Below are 17,493 nucleotides of genomic sequence, written 5' to 3'. Positions count from 1 at the left end.
GGAGAACTCTCAGCCCAGCTCCTGATGGAGACCTGCAACCGGGCACTGCACCATCAGCCTCTGATCCAGCCAGCATTCTCCTCTGGGGAAGGAAATTACCCTCTTCGTGCAGCATGGGACTGTCTGCAGAGTGTTTTCGTAGGCATGATTCCATTCTGTCCTCACCACCACCCAGTGAGGTGGTTCTTAGCACTATCCCCATCTTACAGATGAGGAAACTGAGACCCAGAGAAAGTGGGTGACTTGTTCACACAACAGGGTATGCCGGCGGCAGTCAGTTCGGTGACTCTTGGGGCAGTGCTCTTTCCACTGAAGTGCTCCTGCTCCGAGAGGTGCCAGTGCACTGCCTGACCATCCCTGTTTCAAAATACCTCACTACCCACCTCCTCCAGGAAGCCCCCCAGGAGGAAGCTGCACATCTAGAACCCCCCTAAGTGAGAGGTGCTCTCTGGACTCAGATGGGCAAGCTAGTTCTTTGTCTAGAGACTGAGGCCCTATTTTGCTTACACAGGCTGAGCCCCCTCAAAATAGGAAACACACACACACACACACACACACACACACACACACACACACACACACACACACACAGGGATTTATTAAACACTAGTGGAAAAATAGTCTAACACCTTTGAATCCCCCTTTCCTCCAACCACCGTGCTAGTGCTTCACGTCTGTTCATATATAGGCCCATGAGACATGTTCTCCTATTTCCATTCTGCAGAAGGGGAAACTGAGGCCCATGGAGGTCAACTAGCTTGTCCAAGGCCACATAGTTGGTCTGTAATGGATGTGAGGCTCAAACATAAATCAGTCTGACTTTCTAGAGTCTGTGTATCTGGATTTGCAAGTTCCCTGGCACAGACCAGAGAAAGAGAATCATGCAAAATGGGCACTTTGGGGGGGGCTCTCTTCCACCTTTGGGCTTTGCACATGCTGTTCCTTCTCACCTGAACACTCTTCCTGCAGCTGGTTCCTCGGCCTTCAGGGCTCTGCTGAAATGCCCCCTCCCCCTCCTCCGACTCCCTGACAGTTGCAGCTAAGGGTGGGTTCCCTGCCTTCTCCCAGGAGGCCTCCTGCTTGGTCCTTCCCCACATGAGCAGTTACTCCACGTATTTGTTTCTTGGCTGTGCTGCTTTGTCTCCCCCTCAGGCTCTACACCCTGTGGGGTGAGGCAGTACATCCCTCACTCACCACTCGGCCCTTCACAGAGGCTCAACAAATACTTGCTGAATGAGTGAATGAATGAATGAATGAATGATGAATGAATGAATAAATGGGGAAGGCAGGAATGGCTCTAGCAAGTTTTTGCTGGGGCTGGGGCCACAAGTCTCCTCTGGAGTCCCCTCCTGGTGGGATGAAGACCCCAACTTCCCTTGGCGCCAGATCACCTAAGCCCCCCAAACCTCTGGACCATGTCTGCTGAGGTGGGGGAGGGAAGTCTCAGGGGGATGGAGGGTGCTGACATGCCCATGATGTCCTTCCTTTTGTCCAGTCCTTCCTGGGCACAGAGCTGTGCTCAGCTTTCTGAGCCGGATGGACAGAGCAGCTGCCTCTGACCCATTTAGGTGTCACAGAGAAAGGAGACGAGACACCAAATCACGAGTGAAAACAACTAGCTCCCAAATAAAATCAAAGTCCTGGCTTCTTCCCACCTCTGCAGGGCATTGAGGGCTTCCCCAGGGCATCCTGGGGTGAGATGGATGCCGGCCAGTCAGACCGAGATTGCTGTGAACTCTACCAGGAGTGGGCACTGTCTCCTAGCTCCCAGCTTCATGGGGAATGGCTTTGTATGAATTCAGTGCACAGGGCAGGCTTCCTACCACCACTGCATTTCAGGGAGCCATCCCAAATGTGACGCAGACATTAAATAACCGAGTGATGAGGCCTTCCGGATGTGGGGAAGAGAAGGTCTTGATTTGGTGCGAATGCACCCTTACTGCCTTGCCAATGCTTGCTAATCTCCCTTTTGAATACAGGGAAAGGCCTGTCCAGGTGACATGTTCCTGCAAGAAAATTTGATCATGCTGTTTTATTTTCCCTCATGCATGTTTGTTACAATTGCTTTCCCTTTATGGGAGTGACACACATCTTTATTTTAAAATGCTTTGATTTCATGAAAACGTAAATAACAATATAGATAATACGCGAATGTGGCAAAAATCTTGGAGATGGTCAGAGAATGACAAGTTTGGGATATGCTGCTCTGGCTTGTTATGCAGCAGCTGCTGCTTAGGCGTGGCTCATCTTTTCCTCAAAGAAAGAGTGCTAGATAAGGTTGGATGCATTATTCTCCTTCCCACACCTCCCCTTCTCTTCTCTTTCCTTCCTTTTCCTTCCCGTCCATCCTTCTTTACTTCCCTTCTTCTCATCCCAAACCTTTTCTGGGACTCTACTCTGTGCTGAGCAAGACACTGAGGATAGAGAGATGAACAGGACCCAGGCCTCACCCGCAGGCTGCCCTCTGCCTGGGCGCCTAAGAGACAAGTGAAAGAATAGCTGCTTTTCAGTGCAGTGAGCTCAGACGGGGGATGTGCAATATTCTGTAAGGAGATCAGAAAAGGGGCTTTCAACTTTACCTCTCAGAATCCAGGAGGACTTCCTGGAAGAGAGGGCATGCCCTTTGCTGCCAATTCTCTCATGTCTTTTACCTTCCTTGTCCTGTTTCCCCAGGGCCACCTCTATCCTAGCAGACACCTCCCTTCTCACAAAGTGTAACATGGTGGTGGAGAGCAAGGACTCTGGAGCCAACCGCCTGGGTTTGAATTCTGCCTCTAATTCCTAGCTAAGATGAGAAAATTCCATTATTCCTGTGTCTCAGTTTCTTCATAAAATGAGGCTGACACCCAACTCCTAAGTAGTTCTGGCCCTCAAATGGGTTAACACACCAAAGTGCTTAGAACAGCATGGGCCGTGTACAGCTGTTACTGTGCTGGAGACCTTCTGAGATGGCTGATCTGGAAGGGCTCTTTGCAGCATCCAGTGCAAGCTGCCTATTGACAAAAGGGAAATGGAGACTCCAAGGGGGACAGTGGTGGCCCCAGCACCCCGACCAGAATCCCCGATCAGGGTTGAGTTCTTTGAAAGCAGGGGTTGGGTTTGGTTGTTCATTTTCTATCCTTCTCCCCATGAGCAACACTGGGAGCAGGGCACAGTAGACACCATCTGTTTACTGAGCTGAATATTTCACCTGGCCCTTCTCTTAGTTAGCACAGAGGAAAAGAACATGAGCAGATAGACTTGGGTTCAAGTCCCAGCACAGTCACGTATTCACTGTGTCTTTATGAAGTTATTTCCCTTAGCTAAATCTCAGTTATCTCATCTGCAAAATGGACAGAGGAATCACACCTACCTCACAGGGTGATGGTGAGGATTGATAAAGATAATGTATGCAGAGTGGTGAGATGGTTCCTGGTGCTTAAGAAATGCCCCATAAATGCTATCTATAGTTACTAAAAGATTCAGTGTGAGTTGTTAATTAGCGAGTCTCTTTAGCGCCTCCAAAATGGGATTTCTGTTCAAAAAAATCAAAACAAAACAAAACACAGAAACGGAAGCAAACAGCAGCATTCTGATTTAGGGCCACCATGCAGAGTTGCAGCACACAGCCCCGGTTTCCTGGCGCTGATCACCTGAAGGACAGGGATGTTGTCATGGGCAGTTGTGGGAGATGCCATGGGGTGACCTCAGGACCTACCAGCCCTGCGGTCTCTGTTTCTAGAAGACACACACAGGCTCGAGATCGTGACACTCAGGACACAATGCACGTTGAGCTTGGGCCACCAGCTGTTTAGAAATGGCAATTCCTCCAGAGAAAGGAGTCATGGGTCCCCAGGCATGGGTTCTGCTGCCTGATACCCCCTTCCTACCCTTCACATGGCTTGGGCTTTTTGCTGGCTGAGGCTGACTGGGAGGTGGGGGGTGGGGGTGGGGAGGCTCCGGACACCCCGTGGGGGAGCAATGTGGGAGGGAGCCAGAGGAAGGAGACAGGCCATGCCCTGCCTGACACAATGTTTACCTGCTTATGTGTTTAGTAGGATGCCAGCTCCACTACAGCAGGGATTTCTGTCCACTGAATCCCCAATGCATAGAACAGCGCCTGGCACATAGTAAGTGCTCAGTAAATGACTGGCAGATGAATGAACCTGGAGCTGCAAGGACAGCTGGAATTGGGGTTGCCAAGAACAGGTGGAGTTTTAATAACAAGTCCCCGCTTATGGCATTCTGTGTGCCAAGCATGTCCTCACTTTGTTTTTCTACATTAAACCACTTAATCCTCAGAACAAAGCAGACCCTATCATTATCATCTCCATTTTGCAGATGAGGAAACTGAGGGCTCTGAGCCCACTCTGAACCACCTGACTAACCCACCCACCTTCCAGGGCTGGTGAGATGAGATGGAATAGAATTGTAAAATCCCAGAGCCATAGTCTCTTAGAGTCAGAGACCAAGACCTCAGGATCACAGAGCCATAAAATCCAAGCAGTGCTCAGGGGTCCTCAAGGTCCCTGTCCTGCTCCCCACAGCAGGAATCCTCTTGCCAGAGTCCCTAACGGACATCGCACTTTTGCTTGAAAACTTCCAGTAATGGGGACCTCATCATCTCACAAGGTGTTCCTGATTGTCAGTAAGTAAGGGTCCTAGAACTTTAAAGGGTCTTTGTGATCGAGTTCTAACCCCATATTTACAGAGGGGAAAGTAAGTCTTAGGAAAGGAAAGTGACCTGATGAAGATGACACAGCTGATCAGAGACAGAGGCCCAGAGCTCTCGGTGCTGAGCTCTCTTCCTGCAGATCTTATGTTGGACTTGAGACATTCCCCTCTTGGCCCTGACCCAACTGTCTGGGGCTCCTCAAAACAGCCATGTTTTTCAAGTCTCCTCCTCTATAGGATAAATGTTCTAGATTTTTTGGTCAGTCTTTGTTCATTCTTCAAAAACTCAACATTTTTTGTTTCCTCTTCTGCTAAGAAAGCTCTCAGGCTAAGTGGGGAGTCCCAGCCCTGCCCTGGGGGAGATTCTGCCCTGGTGGGGGAGACCCAGCCCTGCCCTGGGGGAGCCCAAAGGGTGCTCGAGGAGCCAGCACAGTAGAGGAGGTCGCCTTGGTTCGCTTGTGTGGGTTTGACTGGGCTCTGGCTGCTCCTGCATTCCCAGACCTCCTCCCTCCTTGGACCTGAGTGACACCTGTTTCTGGGTCCCCTGGGCCAATAAAAGCACTGCCCTGACAGCCAGGACATTTTACAAGGAGCGGTCAGGCTTCAAGGTGGTGGGAAGCAGCCAAGGCCTCCAGACGTGGGAATGAGAAAGCATGCAGGAATGTGCCCAGGAGAACAGCTGCAGCAGGATCAGAGGAGGGGGAGGGAGGCCGGGAGCCGGGGGGCAGGCTCGGATGTCACCCTCCAGAGGAGGAGGGAATGAGATGAGCTGGCTGCTGCCTGTCCCCTTCCCCTCGGGGTCTCCCTCAAAGGCAGCCAAGGGCCCCCCACCCCGGGAGTGGGGGTGGGGAGGGCGTACAGCTGTACACTGGGTCCTAAGTGCTCAACCCCAGTTTGCTTCAAGGACTTTCCCTATAGCTTTCAAATTCCATGTTCTGAGTCAACTCCTTCCTTCTACTGGATGGAAAGAACACGGGCCATGGCATCAGCCAGGCCCAGCTCAGCTGCTGCCCAGCTCTGTGCCCCTGGGCGTGTCACTTCTCTGAGCCTCAGTTTCTGCACCTGTGGCTTGGGGCTGGGGGTGACCATACCAACCTGACAAGGTGGCCTGAGGCTCCACCAGGTTGTGTGTGAAAAGCCCCGACCACCGCAGCTGGCACCAAGTGGATGTTCAACAAAGCCTGGCTCCTCTTGGCTGGAGGTGGCTCCAGTAGGCAGCCTGGGGTTGCCCCCCTGCAGACCCGCCTTCCCCATCCAGGAATGGGTTTCCACAAGCTATTCATCACTACCTGTCCTGGTTCTTCCTCCTCCACCGCCCACCCTCCAGCCAGGCCCCAGACACTCTCCTACCCGTGCATGCTGCACGCTGTGCACTTGGGTGAGCAACTGTAGGCCTCATGGAATCTGAGAGCTCAGCCGAGGGACACGAGACTGTTCCCCCCCTCCTCTCCCCCTTGGCAGACCCTCGCCTCCCCCACAGCAGGGTGGGCAGTTCTGGAACCCCCAGCAGGCTCTTGCTGTTCTCTGTTCTCCCTCCTCAGCCTGCTGATTAGGAGCCACACACTGAGGCTGTGGAGGGGATGCAAGGTCTTCGGGGCTGCCCACCCCACCCTCATGCTGCCAACCGACCAGGAGCATGCCTGCCAGTCCACTTGCATGCTTCCATAATGGGAAACTCATCACCCACTTTGGAAGCTAGACCTGTTTGGAAATTTTCCTTCTAATCACCTTGCCCCCCATCAGAGATTTGGAGATTTTTATACCCCCCTGAGCCCTCTCTTCTGGCTGAACTAATGCCCTTTCCTCCTTCCTCCTTCCTCCCACCCTCTTGCTCTCCATTCCCTCTCTCCCTTTCTCTCCCTCCTTCCTCTCCCCCTACTCTCTCTCTGTATCTCTCCCTCCATCTCTCCCTCCCCCACAGGCTGTCCACCTCTGTCAGCGGACCAACATTTGCTGCCCACTTACTCTGCATCGAGTGCTGGTGGTATCACTTGTGTCCATGGTCCCTGGACCCCCTGTTGCAAACCACCAGGAGTGGGGGGCATTAAACTCACAGACCATCTGGACTTTCTCCATCCCGATCTCTGAAATACACCCGCAGGTGCCTCCTCACCTGGACGCGTGCCTCGGTCAGCTTGGTCCTCTGTGCCAGCTCCTCGCGGGTGTAGATGTCCGGGTAGTGCGTCCTCTCGAAGGCCTTCTCCAGCTCCTCCAGCTGCTCGGCCGTGAATGTGGTCCGACTGCGGCGCTGCTTGCGCTTCAGCGGGAGGTCGGGTTCTGACTCCACGTCTGAGCCCTCATCCAGCCGGTTCCCTGCAGCCGGGCAAGACGGAGGAGAAGGTGGGGGCTTAGTGAGATGGAGGGGTGCTGGGGTTGGCAGGAGGGCACAAAGGCACACTGTGCCCACCTTTGGACCCATCGCTGCACTGAAGATCAGGTCCCTCCTGAGTACGAGAGGAAAAAGGATGTTCATCACAGCATCGCTTATCAGAGTGAAGGATGGGAAGCAACCTCCATGCCCAGCCGCAGGGGATCAGTTAAATATGGCATGACCATTCTACTTAAAAAAAAAAAATTATCCCCTATAGTTGGGTATTTAGGTTATTTCCTGAAATGGAAGGATGCCCATGATGTAAGACTCAGGGGGTGGTTTCACAGTGAAAGACGTGTGAAAATTCATAGAACTATGTTCTCCAAAAGAGGGAGGATTTTGCTATATTTTATCTATACCTCAATAAACCTGACTTTAAGAAAAAAGCAAGGGACACATCAATGTGCAAAGACCAATCCCACTTTTGGAAAAAGCACATGTGACACATTTCGGAACTTTGTATCCCCAAACATTAGTAAATGTTAACCTTCAGGGTGACAGAACTTTTTTCTTCTTCTTGACACTTGTTTGTATTTTAGTATTTTAAAAACGATGATCATTTAAATGACAATGCTATTGCATTTGGGGAAAATATGGCAGAAACTAGGGAAGCAGGCAAGCAGGAAGAAAGGACAAGAGGGAGGGAGTAAGTGTGGGCGTCCAGGGCGAGCAGCCAAGGAGCTCAGATTCCAGGCCTGGCTCTACCCCAAAATGCCACCAGCTGTGACCCTGGGAAGGCTACCTCCCCTCTTTGGGCCTCAGTTTCCCCACTTGTAACACAAAGGGCTTGGACTATGTGACTTCCTCAGACAGGTCCTTCCTGGGATGTTCCAGGATCTCTGAGTGACCTTCCAGGCTGGAGGAGGAAACCCCACCTGGGTGACCTTGGTCAGGACCATGGCCTCCACCCCATCACCTCCAATTTCCAGCCTGGAGCTGGGGGGTGGGTGAAAGCCTTGTGCTTCCTGTGCACAGAGAGCCGAGGAGGCTGGAGCCAGCTTGCTTCCCAGCCTGGCTGGGGCTGGCAGGCTAGGAATCTGCTCCTGCCCCAGGGCGGGGAAGCTGCAGGAAGGGCCTGATCAAGCTGCTCAGCTGTCAGGGCTGAGACACAAAGACCGAACTGGCTCCCCGCCCCCGTCAATGCTGAGCCTCTTGCCAATCTCTGGCCCAGCAGAGGGGATGCCAGCGGGGAGTTCCCCAGCCAGGGCCCTGAAGCTGCACCTTCAGCATCCCCGGAGGAGCTGTGGAGAGCAAGGAATAGGGGGCCCGTGAGAAGAGAAAACAGGCAGTGGGAGGGGAAAGAGAGGGTAGACAGTCAGCGATGATCTGCCTTTCTCCCCACTCCTGCTTTCTCCCTCTTCTCTTTTACCTACATTTCTCTCACCCCCTCCCTTTCTTTCCCCATCTTTGGTTTTCTGGAAGCATGTCTATATTTTGCCATTCATTCATTCATTCATTCATTCATTCATTCACCAAAGCATGTATCAGGCACATACTATGTGCCAGAATGGACTAGGTATGAGGTGGACAAGGTAGGACCTGATCCCTGGCTCAGAGCACTCAGTCTCAGTCAAGCTGGAAGAGCCTCGGAGATCATGTTCTCATTACTACAGGAGGGAGAAACTGAGTCACAGAAAGGCCATGTGAAATGCCTAAAGTCTCTCAGTAATTGTCCACACTGGCACTTGGGCTGCTCTCTTACCCCAACATGTTTCACAACCCAAAGTTATGTTCTTCCTCAGTTGCTTCAAGTGTTGGTTACCTGAATAGGTCTAGGACCCTCCCACAAGGGACAACTAGGTCCTCCCCCTCTTCAGAATAAAACCCCAAACTGAAACCAAGACAGCCTCACATGGCGAGCGGAGGGGAAGGGAAAGGCAGCCCAGGCAGGGGAACAGCGTGTGCAAAGGCGCTGCCTATGGAAGAGCAGGTTGGTTGATTCCATCATGGGCTGCATCCACAGCCAGGAGCCAGGCGGGTGGACCGGGACTTTGGGGAGTCATACACCCAGAAGGTCATCCATTCTTGGGCAACGTCCCTCAGTCTGGATCCCCTTCCCTCCGTTCTGCTACTTTGTCCTTTGAGAAGTCATCCCTGCTTTTTATTGGCCACTGCCAGCCTGTCCCCGATTGTGACACCATGCCACACAAGGGAACCAGTGGCAAAGACGTTCTCTCTTCATCCTTGCCTGCCTCATCCCCAAGAGCATAGACCTAGGGTCAGATCCCACCCCCCTCCTCTGCCCTTTCCTGGCTGGGGCTGCCAGCCACTCAGCCCTCCTTTTGCATCACTGAGAGGAGACCATGGTGGGAACAGCTGGCATCCTGGAGACCCTTCCCTAGCATGAGTGAGGCTCAGAGCCGGATACAACTAATCCCAAGGATTCATTTCCTGAAACTCACTGCACGACCTCCATTTTTTGATGGTGACAAGGAGAGTGAGCCCTTGGAGTCTCAGAAGGAGGAAGGAGACACTGGCGGGCAGGAGGGGAGGCCAGCCCGCAGATGGGCAACGGGGTACCAGGCTGGGTCCCCCCCATGGGGACCCTCAAGCTCAGCAGGAGCTGAGTGGGATGGCGATCAGGGTTGTTGCGAGTGAAATTCAGAGTTCTCAAGTGATGGAAGAGGCACAGCCCTGTCCTGCGGGAAATCCCAATTTGATTAAGTCAGTTTCTTTCTAGAACAGCACTGTCTAAAAGAACCTTCTGTGATGGAAATGTTCTAGATCCATGCTGGTCTGTACAGTAGTATTAGCCACATGTGGTATTGAACACTGGAAAATTCCCTAGTGCAACAGAAGAACTGAGTTTTTCACTTATTTCATTTTAATTTAACTGTATATAGCCACTCATGGCTCATGGCTACCATGTAAAACAGCACAGTCCAAGCCAGTCTTTTTTTTTTTTTTTTTTTTTTTGTCCTTTTGTGACCAGCTGCACCGCGCTCAGCCAGTGAGCGCACCGGCCATTCCTTATATAGGATCCGAACCCGCGGCGGGAGCACTGCTGTGCTCCCAGCGCCGCACTCTCCCGAGTGCACCACAGGGTCGGCCCGTCCAAGCCAGTCTTTAACGCAGCTCTTCTACCTTCTTAACAAAGAGAGGGCAGGCCCTGAGCTCAGAACTTCTGGTACCCAACAGCCTCTAAGCAGAATTTAACCACATTGTTTCTATGCTATTTGCTTCTATGGTTCCCATCTACCAGGGGTCTTCAAAAAGTTCATGGAAAGATTCATATTGTCTTTTAATTCTATTTGTCCAGGAAGTTTTTGATGTACTCTCGCATTTATAGGAAATGATACTCATTTTCCATTTATTAGAGCATTTGTTTTCTTGAATCACGTTTTTAAAGGTGCTTTTGTATACAGTAAAAAAATTTTTTTTTTTAAAGATGACCCGTAAGGGGATCTTAACCCTTGACTTGGTGTTGTCAGCACCACACTCTCCCAAGTGAGCCAACCGGCCATCCCTATATAAGGATCTGAACCTGTGGCCTTGGTGTTATCAGCACCACGCTCTCCCAAGTGAGCCACGGGCCGGCCCTGTACACAGTAAAATATTAAAAGAATAACAGGACAGGCTACCGGGTTGTGAGCAAAAGTGTGACTGCTGTTAGCAAATGACCAACCTTTGCTCTGTGCCAGATGGGGGATAAAATTCAAGGTGCCAAGCCCTTGGCCTCAGTGCTCTCCCGTGCATTCATCTGAGGCTTTTGTCCTACAAATTACTTTCAGCTCTCTGGACTTACCATGGAGTTCTGGGTCTAACTCCTTCCCATCTCCCCGTGTCCCCCACCCGTTATTCAGCAGGGATCTGGGGATCTCCGTGGGTGCAGAGGGATGCCAGACAGAAGCCCAGACTGAGGAAGGCAAAGCAGGGCCCACAGGGTCTTTGTTGTTTGCAAGGATCTGGAATGATCCTCTCGGATGAGGGGGTTGCTGTAACAACCCTCTGGATGCTAAGTGGGGAGAGAAAGCCTCTGTGCTGCCGCCCATGAGATCCAGAGAGATCTCAAGAGAAGAGGACTGCAGCCTGTTTGTGGCTTCAGCCCCCTGGAAAAGAGCTTCCATCAACCCCCTGGGCCCAGTCCAGGGGAAGAGACCTCCATGCTAGGGGCCTTCTCTGTGCCAGCCTCGTGACAGGTCTGTGAAGCTGGGACTATTGGCTCTTTTAAGAATAGTGAAAACAAGACTCAGAGAGGTTTAGTGACTTGATAGAAGCCACACAGCTGGCAAGCCCATGCTCCATTCTGGGAAAGAGGTGGGGAGAAAGGGATGGATTGGTAGGAAGTTTGAGGGTCTTCTGGTACAGTCCTGGTCTAGGCAGGAGTCCTGATCTGGGGGTCCTGAGACCTGGATTCTGGGTTCTGTCTTTCCCTTGCTGTGTGGCCTTGCACAAGTTGCTTCCCCTCTCTGGACCTCAGCGTTCTCAGCTGTTAAAACAAGAATAATAATGCGTGCCTCACTAGAAGGCTTTCAGAATGGAATGAAATAAAGATTATGGCAGTAATTTGGAACATTAAAGAGCATAGAAAGGATTATTATTATTATTATTGTTACTGGTGGTGGTGATAACGACAGTGATGATGACAGAAAAGGGAGGAAGGTGGGGGGTGGAGGGTCCAAGCAGGGTGAGAAGGTTCACAAGGAGCCCTGATGCCCCCACGTCACCCTCACTTCCACTTCCTGGATCCCCCACCCTCTTGGGGTACCCCTCCCCCTCCCTGGAAACCTTTTAGCCTCTGAGTTAAATTAATCAACAGGATTAGGAGGAATTGGCCACAGAGAGGCCTGGCTGGCCGGGGCTGAGGCCTCCACGCACCGAAACCTGGTCGCCTCTCCTTGCACAAGGACGGGGACATGTGGGGAGAGTGGACATGGGAACGCATTCATTAAATGAGGCGAGACGTGGGGTGGGCAGCGGGGGGGTGGCCTCCTGGCCAGCCGCAGCTCCTGGCCTCCCTCTCTCAAGCAGCCACGGGATGAAACGGTCCCCGAGGGTGTGAGACGGAGCCAGGTGCCATTCTGGAGATAGGCCCGAGAGAGGGGCTCATTGAGGGACCCTCTCTCTGGGTTCCTGGATCCTGTCTCTGCTTGGGGATGTGGGGAGGCCCATACAGAGCAAAGAATTAACACAGCCCCTACCTTGGGGACCTCCCAATCTGATGGGGTAGAAACAGCCTTTGTTTCAGGAAGCTCCCAATATGATGGAGGCAGTATCACCCATGTCCTGGGTTCTTCCCAGTCCAATAGGAAACACTTCTCCCAGAGAAACTGAGGCACAGGACAGATGTAAAACACCCAAGTAGTACGTGACTTGCAGAAGCCGCACAGCAACCTGAGGATAGCATGGGGGATGGGAGGGGTGACAGGAGCCGTTCTCCCCCAGGCCAGGTGGGTGGTGGTGGGTGGAAAGTTGTGAGGGCAGCTCTCATCATCTCTCCTCAGTTCTGCCTCCCCTTCAAAGCCTCCCTTCCTAGCCCCTGACCCCAGGAAGTCATCGCTGCAGCTGGGGAGGGCTGGGAAGCCTCGGCCACACCAGCGAGGCCACACACCCTTGGCCCTGCCCTCGTGCCCAGACTCACTGCCATTCTACCTGGCTCCATGGCCAGCAGCTCGAGCCTGACTTAAATGAACGAGCCAGGCTTTCCCCCGCTTCTATGCCTTTGAACATGAGCTTACTCAGCTTGCAATGCCTCACTCCCTGCCACAGGGGCTTTCCTGCTCATCCTCCACCACCCCGCTCATGGGAGGCCTCCCCAGCAAGGCTTCCTGGGCCCATCCAGGCAGGTTTCAATGCTCATCCTCGGGCCTCCCCAAGCTCATGGTGAGACACTGAATTAGTCTATTTATGGGTCTGTTGGTTTCATTAGGCTGGGAGATCTTTAGGTACAGCAGAGAATGTGCCTGGCACACAGCAGGCACTCAATAAAGGCTTCTCAAATGAATACAACTTGGCAGAATGATTACAAATTTCTTTTGAACTCTGACACACTAAAAGTCATCATCCTGCACTTGTGCTCAGCACTCTGTAGTTTACAGGACCTTCCATTGTCCCAACATGGTGTCTCCCAATAACCCTGGAGGGTGAAGCAGGCAGCATTAGTCCCATTTTACAGATGTTCAGTGGACTCCCAGGGCGGTGAGACCGGGAAGAAAATCCAGGACTAGAAATTCCCAGCCCGGTGAGAGCCAACTTTGTACAGCGACTTCCTAGGCGATGGAGAATTTTATTTCTGATCCTGAAAGCCAAGGTGGCTGCTTCTCCGTCCCCAACCTTTCCCTCCTCTCTTTTGCCACAGGAACAGCCTTGAAATAAGGTGGTCACAATATCTGGGCCTGCCCACCTCACAGAAGGCAGCGGGGAGTTGACCCATCTCCAAATCCCTTGTCACCCCAGATCAGTGGAAGCCAGCTGTGGCCCTGAGGTTGGGGGGTCCTTCTCTTGGTCCCCCTCCCACTCATGGACACCTTCTCACCCCTGCTCCTGTCCTTCTCTCTCCCGCCACCTCCCAACCCAGCCTTTATTACAGTTTAACATAGGCCCGGTGTGGAGCTGCAGCAGAGAAACGAATCACATAATAGTTGATATGCGTTTTAATCAAGTAATTCGGGCAGAGCCGAGAGCTGGCGAGTGTGGGCCGGGCGTCCCTGAATACCAAACAGGCCTGGGCGCAGGTCTCGGAAAATGGAAAAGTCATTTACAGCTCAGCTGGGGGTCCGGCGAGCCTGGGCCATGGCAGGCGTCCTCCCGGCCCCTCCGCGGGAACTGCTCAGCTGTAACCAGCACGGTGCGTGCGGCTGGACCAAGTCTGCGGGAGCCAGACCGCACACAAGTGCAGGGCGTGGGGCATCGGACGAAGGGGCAGGGGCTCTGAGTCCACGTTAAATCTCCGAGGGAGCTCAGTGAGAGGATGAAGCCTCCTATCCCGTCCACCTCTGCCCGCACTTGTCTGGGTGCCCTCAGTGCCACCACCCAGCCACACTTGTCCTTAACACCCCTTTCCTCTCCCTTCACGTCTCACATGTATCCAGCCCAGCACCGAGGCCAGGAGATTCAGAATCCCTGTTAGCTTGGAACTCACCCCACACCCCTCGCCTCGCCTGTCCTCTCCATCTCTCCCTGGATTCCAGCAGCTGCCTCCTCTCCCAGCAACCGCAGGCCTTTGCACAGGCTGTGTTCTTCACTGGGAGCACTATCCTCATGCCCCTTTAGGTCTGACAAGCTCCTGCCATTTGCAGCTGACCAGGCCAAGGACCGCAGAGCACTAAAGGGCACAAGCTCTAGCCTCAGTGTGCCTGGATTCTGTGGACTCCACTTGTATCAAATATGGATAATAACAGAGACTCCCCCGACTCTTCCACGGAACACCTCACAATCAGACACGCTCAATATTCTGTTGCATTGTCTGTCCCCAATCCCCTCCCCCCCACCACAAGCTCCATGAGGATGGGGTTCTGCTCTGTCTTTCTGTTCATTGCTGAATCCCCAGTGCATGGCACAACGTGGGCACCCAAATATTTGTGGCATGAATAACCAATGATGAAATGGGCTAACATTTAAAGGTACATAACAGTGGGTGGGACTCATAGGTCTTTCTCTGTCTGGGCCTGAGGTGCCCCTCTCTGTGTTCTCCTTGCTGGGGCAGAGCAAAACTGCCCACGCTTGACTCATTTCAGATGTGTCCTGGGCATCCACTCCAGGGCCTGGGAGTTCAAAGATGAAACGGACGCAGTCCTGCTCTGGGAGTGCAAGGGAGAGGGGTGCAGGGGAGGCCAGGCCTGGATGTAGTGGAGCCCCTGAACCACCAGTTAGCTCTACTCTCGTTTCTGGCTATATCTGACCACTCACCTCCCCCGCCCCCACTATGCATACACACACTCCCCTGTCCTGGTGGGCAGGGACTCCAAGCCCCTTCTAGGCTACACACCCCTGGCAACTGGGTAGGGGTGAGGGGCCAGGTGGAGGAGGAGAGTGAGTGAGGGGCTCAGGAGCAGGGAGGAGGGTCTGCACGTGTTCCCAGGCCTTGCATACCCTCCTGCGGCCCTGCAGCCCCCTTCCTTTCTCCCCTCCCTATGCAAACCCTGGAGCACCAGCAATGTCTTGAGGCCGCAGGGCATCTGGGGAGTCCATAATTTCCAACTCTTGGGCCAAGGCTATAATGCAGAGGTGCTAGCCCCAGAGGAAGGAACCAAAGCTCAGAGTCTCAGGGAGTTACCCAGGGCCACCATCAAGAAGATGGCAGGGCCAGGATTCCAATGTCAGGTTTTCCAGAGCTGGAGCTCTGCCTCCTTCAGGCTGCTCCCCCCACCCCAATTATTCACTGGGAAGAGGACAAAGGATGAACGACTTCTGATTCAGCAGAGAACATGTCTTGCTTCTTCTTGAAGAAGATTTTAGAAAGGGGGTGACTTAGGTCCTCCCCTTCCATGGGACCCAGCTGCTGGCAGAAGGTGAGACCCCTCTGTTATGTCTGAAGGACCCCATGGACCCGTAACCAGACCCAGGCATTCAGATTCCTTGCCCAGAGCCCTCCTGCTTTCCCAAGAGGCCCCCTTGGGGATGGGGAGGTGGGGATCAAATCAGTTCTGTCTGACACTGAATCCCGTGCTATTTCTCAATGACTAAGAGAAGTCGACAGGCCCAATTTCACCTCCCAGCTGAAGGAGAGGTGGGAGGGGGGAGAGCGTCTTTAGGAAAACTGAAGTTGGAACTCTCACCTTATTCACAACCTAAACTTGACAAACTTTTCCTTCTCCAGGACATCCCCATCTAATCCCATCAGGCCGCATCTTTTATTCTAAACCCTACATAGGTAATCTGTACTACAAACTGTGGGGCCCCTGTTGGGTGATCTCTGGTCATGGCCCTGTGCTGAAAGCATGGTCCTGTTCTTAGGCACTAGAGGGCACTGTTTATACATTCCTGCCAGGAAGGGGCATAGGCAGGAAGAAGGAAGTAGTACTGCTTGAAATGGTACTGTGTAGTTGCATGGCCAGAATTCAGAGGCGTGTTTTCTCAGGATGGGTCCAGAGCTCTTTCTTCGGCACCAAGCTGTGAACCAAGCACAAATCATGTGTGGGAGAGAAGAGAGGGGGTGTAGAGGGCTAGAGCCATCTGAGCCCAGGGCACTTAGGGAAGACTTCCTGGGTGCAGAGAGTTCCAAACTAAGGTTCACCTGCCTTAAGGCAAGCGTTGAAGCTGAAGATGTCATGAGAACCCTAGCAATTTGGTTTCTTTAGTATGTTGGTGTCATATGCAGCTAATGAGAAGTTTTGGAAGGGGGTGGCAGCTGTGGATTAGGTGAGGAGGAGGCGAGTCATTTTAAACTTGCAGAAGCAAGCCCACTACAAGAGAAGCTCAGCTCAAAATCTCCCTTTCCACTCTTCCAGTGATTTTAAGACCATCTGGAAAATGATTGCCAGTTTTCATTCACTTCTTCCTTGGGGAATTTCAATCATTTACTCACCTAAGTCATTTAATGAGCATAGGTGCTGGGCAGAGAGCAGAGTTCACTCTGCCAGCTGCTAGAGGGACTTGCCCACCTTGTCCTGCCTGTGGAGCGTGGCTGAGACAGCCAAGGGCTGACACTGGGGAGAGGTGGGGAGAAGAGAAGCTGAGAGACCAGAGGAACTGGGTTTGGGTTCTGGATCTGCCACCCACCCTCTGCAGATGCTGGTTGTGTTAGTAACTCCTGAGCCTCATTCTCGTCATTTCCAAAATGGGGATAGTGGTGGGAGTCAGAGAGGAGAGGAACAGAGGAAAACTTGAGTGGAGGCTGAGCTCCCAGACCCATGGGTGACAAAGCAGCCCGGGCTGACCAGCCCAGCTGGCTGCCACTCCCAGACCCACTCAGAATGGAAGCCTGGCAGTGGGGAGCTGGCACTCCAGGCTCGGTCCCTGACCTGCTGTGTGACTTTGAGCATTTCACTTGTCCTCTGGGAATCTCTATTTCCTCATCCATCCTCTGGGAATAAGAGTGCCACTCTGACACTCCTCAGGGTGTTGGTAGCTCCAGGGATGGGAACCTTGAGAATACAGAATGGTGCCCTTGATACAATTATCCTAGACCCATAGTGACTTAGATACTTCCTCCCTCTGGTTCTCAATTTCCTCATCTGTAAAATAAGGAAAATAGTCCCAACCTCATAGAGTTGTCATGCGTGAAGATTAGATGAACCTATAGCAAGACAAAGGTTTGAAACAGTGCCTGGTACACAGCAAGTGCCTAATAAATGTTAGCTATTATTATTATTGCTGTTGTTATCATTGATTCCTCTATATGATGAGCACTTAATTTGCCTCTGCAAACCCCAGAGGCAAGCATATCAGCCTGGCACGAAACACAAGGGCAAGGAAAGAATGCATGAATGAATGAATGAACAAATGACTGAATGAATACTCCTCTGTCATCCCTTCCTTACTCTCCCATGGTGGAGACCCCACATCCCTCTCTCTCCCTGGGGAATCAG

At 52.5% G+C, this 17,493-nt stretch overlaps 1 protein-coding gene across 4 annotated transcripts in view; it reads right to left on the bottom strand.

Moving 5' to 3' along the window:
* The window catches only part of PAX7 (paired box 7), a 98,283-nt gene that overhangs the window by 37,829 nt on the left and 42,961 nt on the right, over nt 1-17,493 (bottom strand). For all 4 annotated transcript variants that reach the window (XM_063106007.1, XM_063106008.1, XM_063106004.1 and 1 more), the window contains exon 5: nt 6,767-6,966. In XM_063106007.1, the coding sequence (XP_062962077.1) occupies nt 6,767-6,966 (200 nt within the window). The remainder of the gene's footprint in view (nt 1-6,766; nt 6,967-17,493) is intronic.

Source organism: Cynocephalus volans, chromosome 8 (assembly GCF_027409185.1).
Source record: "Cynocephalus volans isolate mCynVol1 chromosome 8, mCynVol1.pri, whole genome shotgun sequence".
Taxonomy (NCBI): Eukaryota; Metazoa; Chordata; class Mammalia; order Dermoptera; family Cynocephalidae; genus Cynocephalus; species Cynocephalus volans.
The sequence above is the reverse complement of the archived record's forward strand: the minus strand, read 5'-3'. Positions and strand labels throughout refer to the sequence as shown.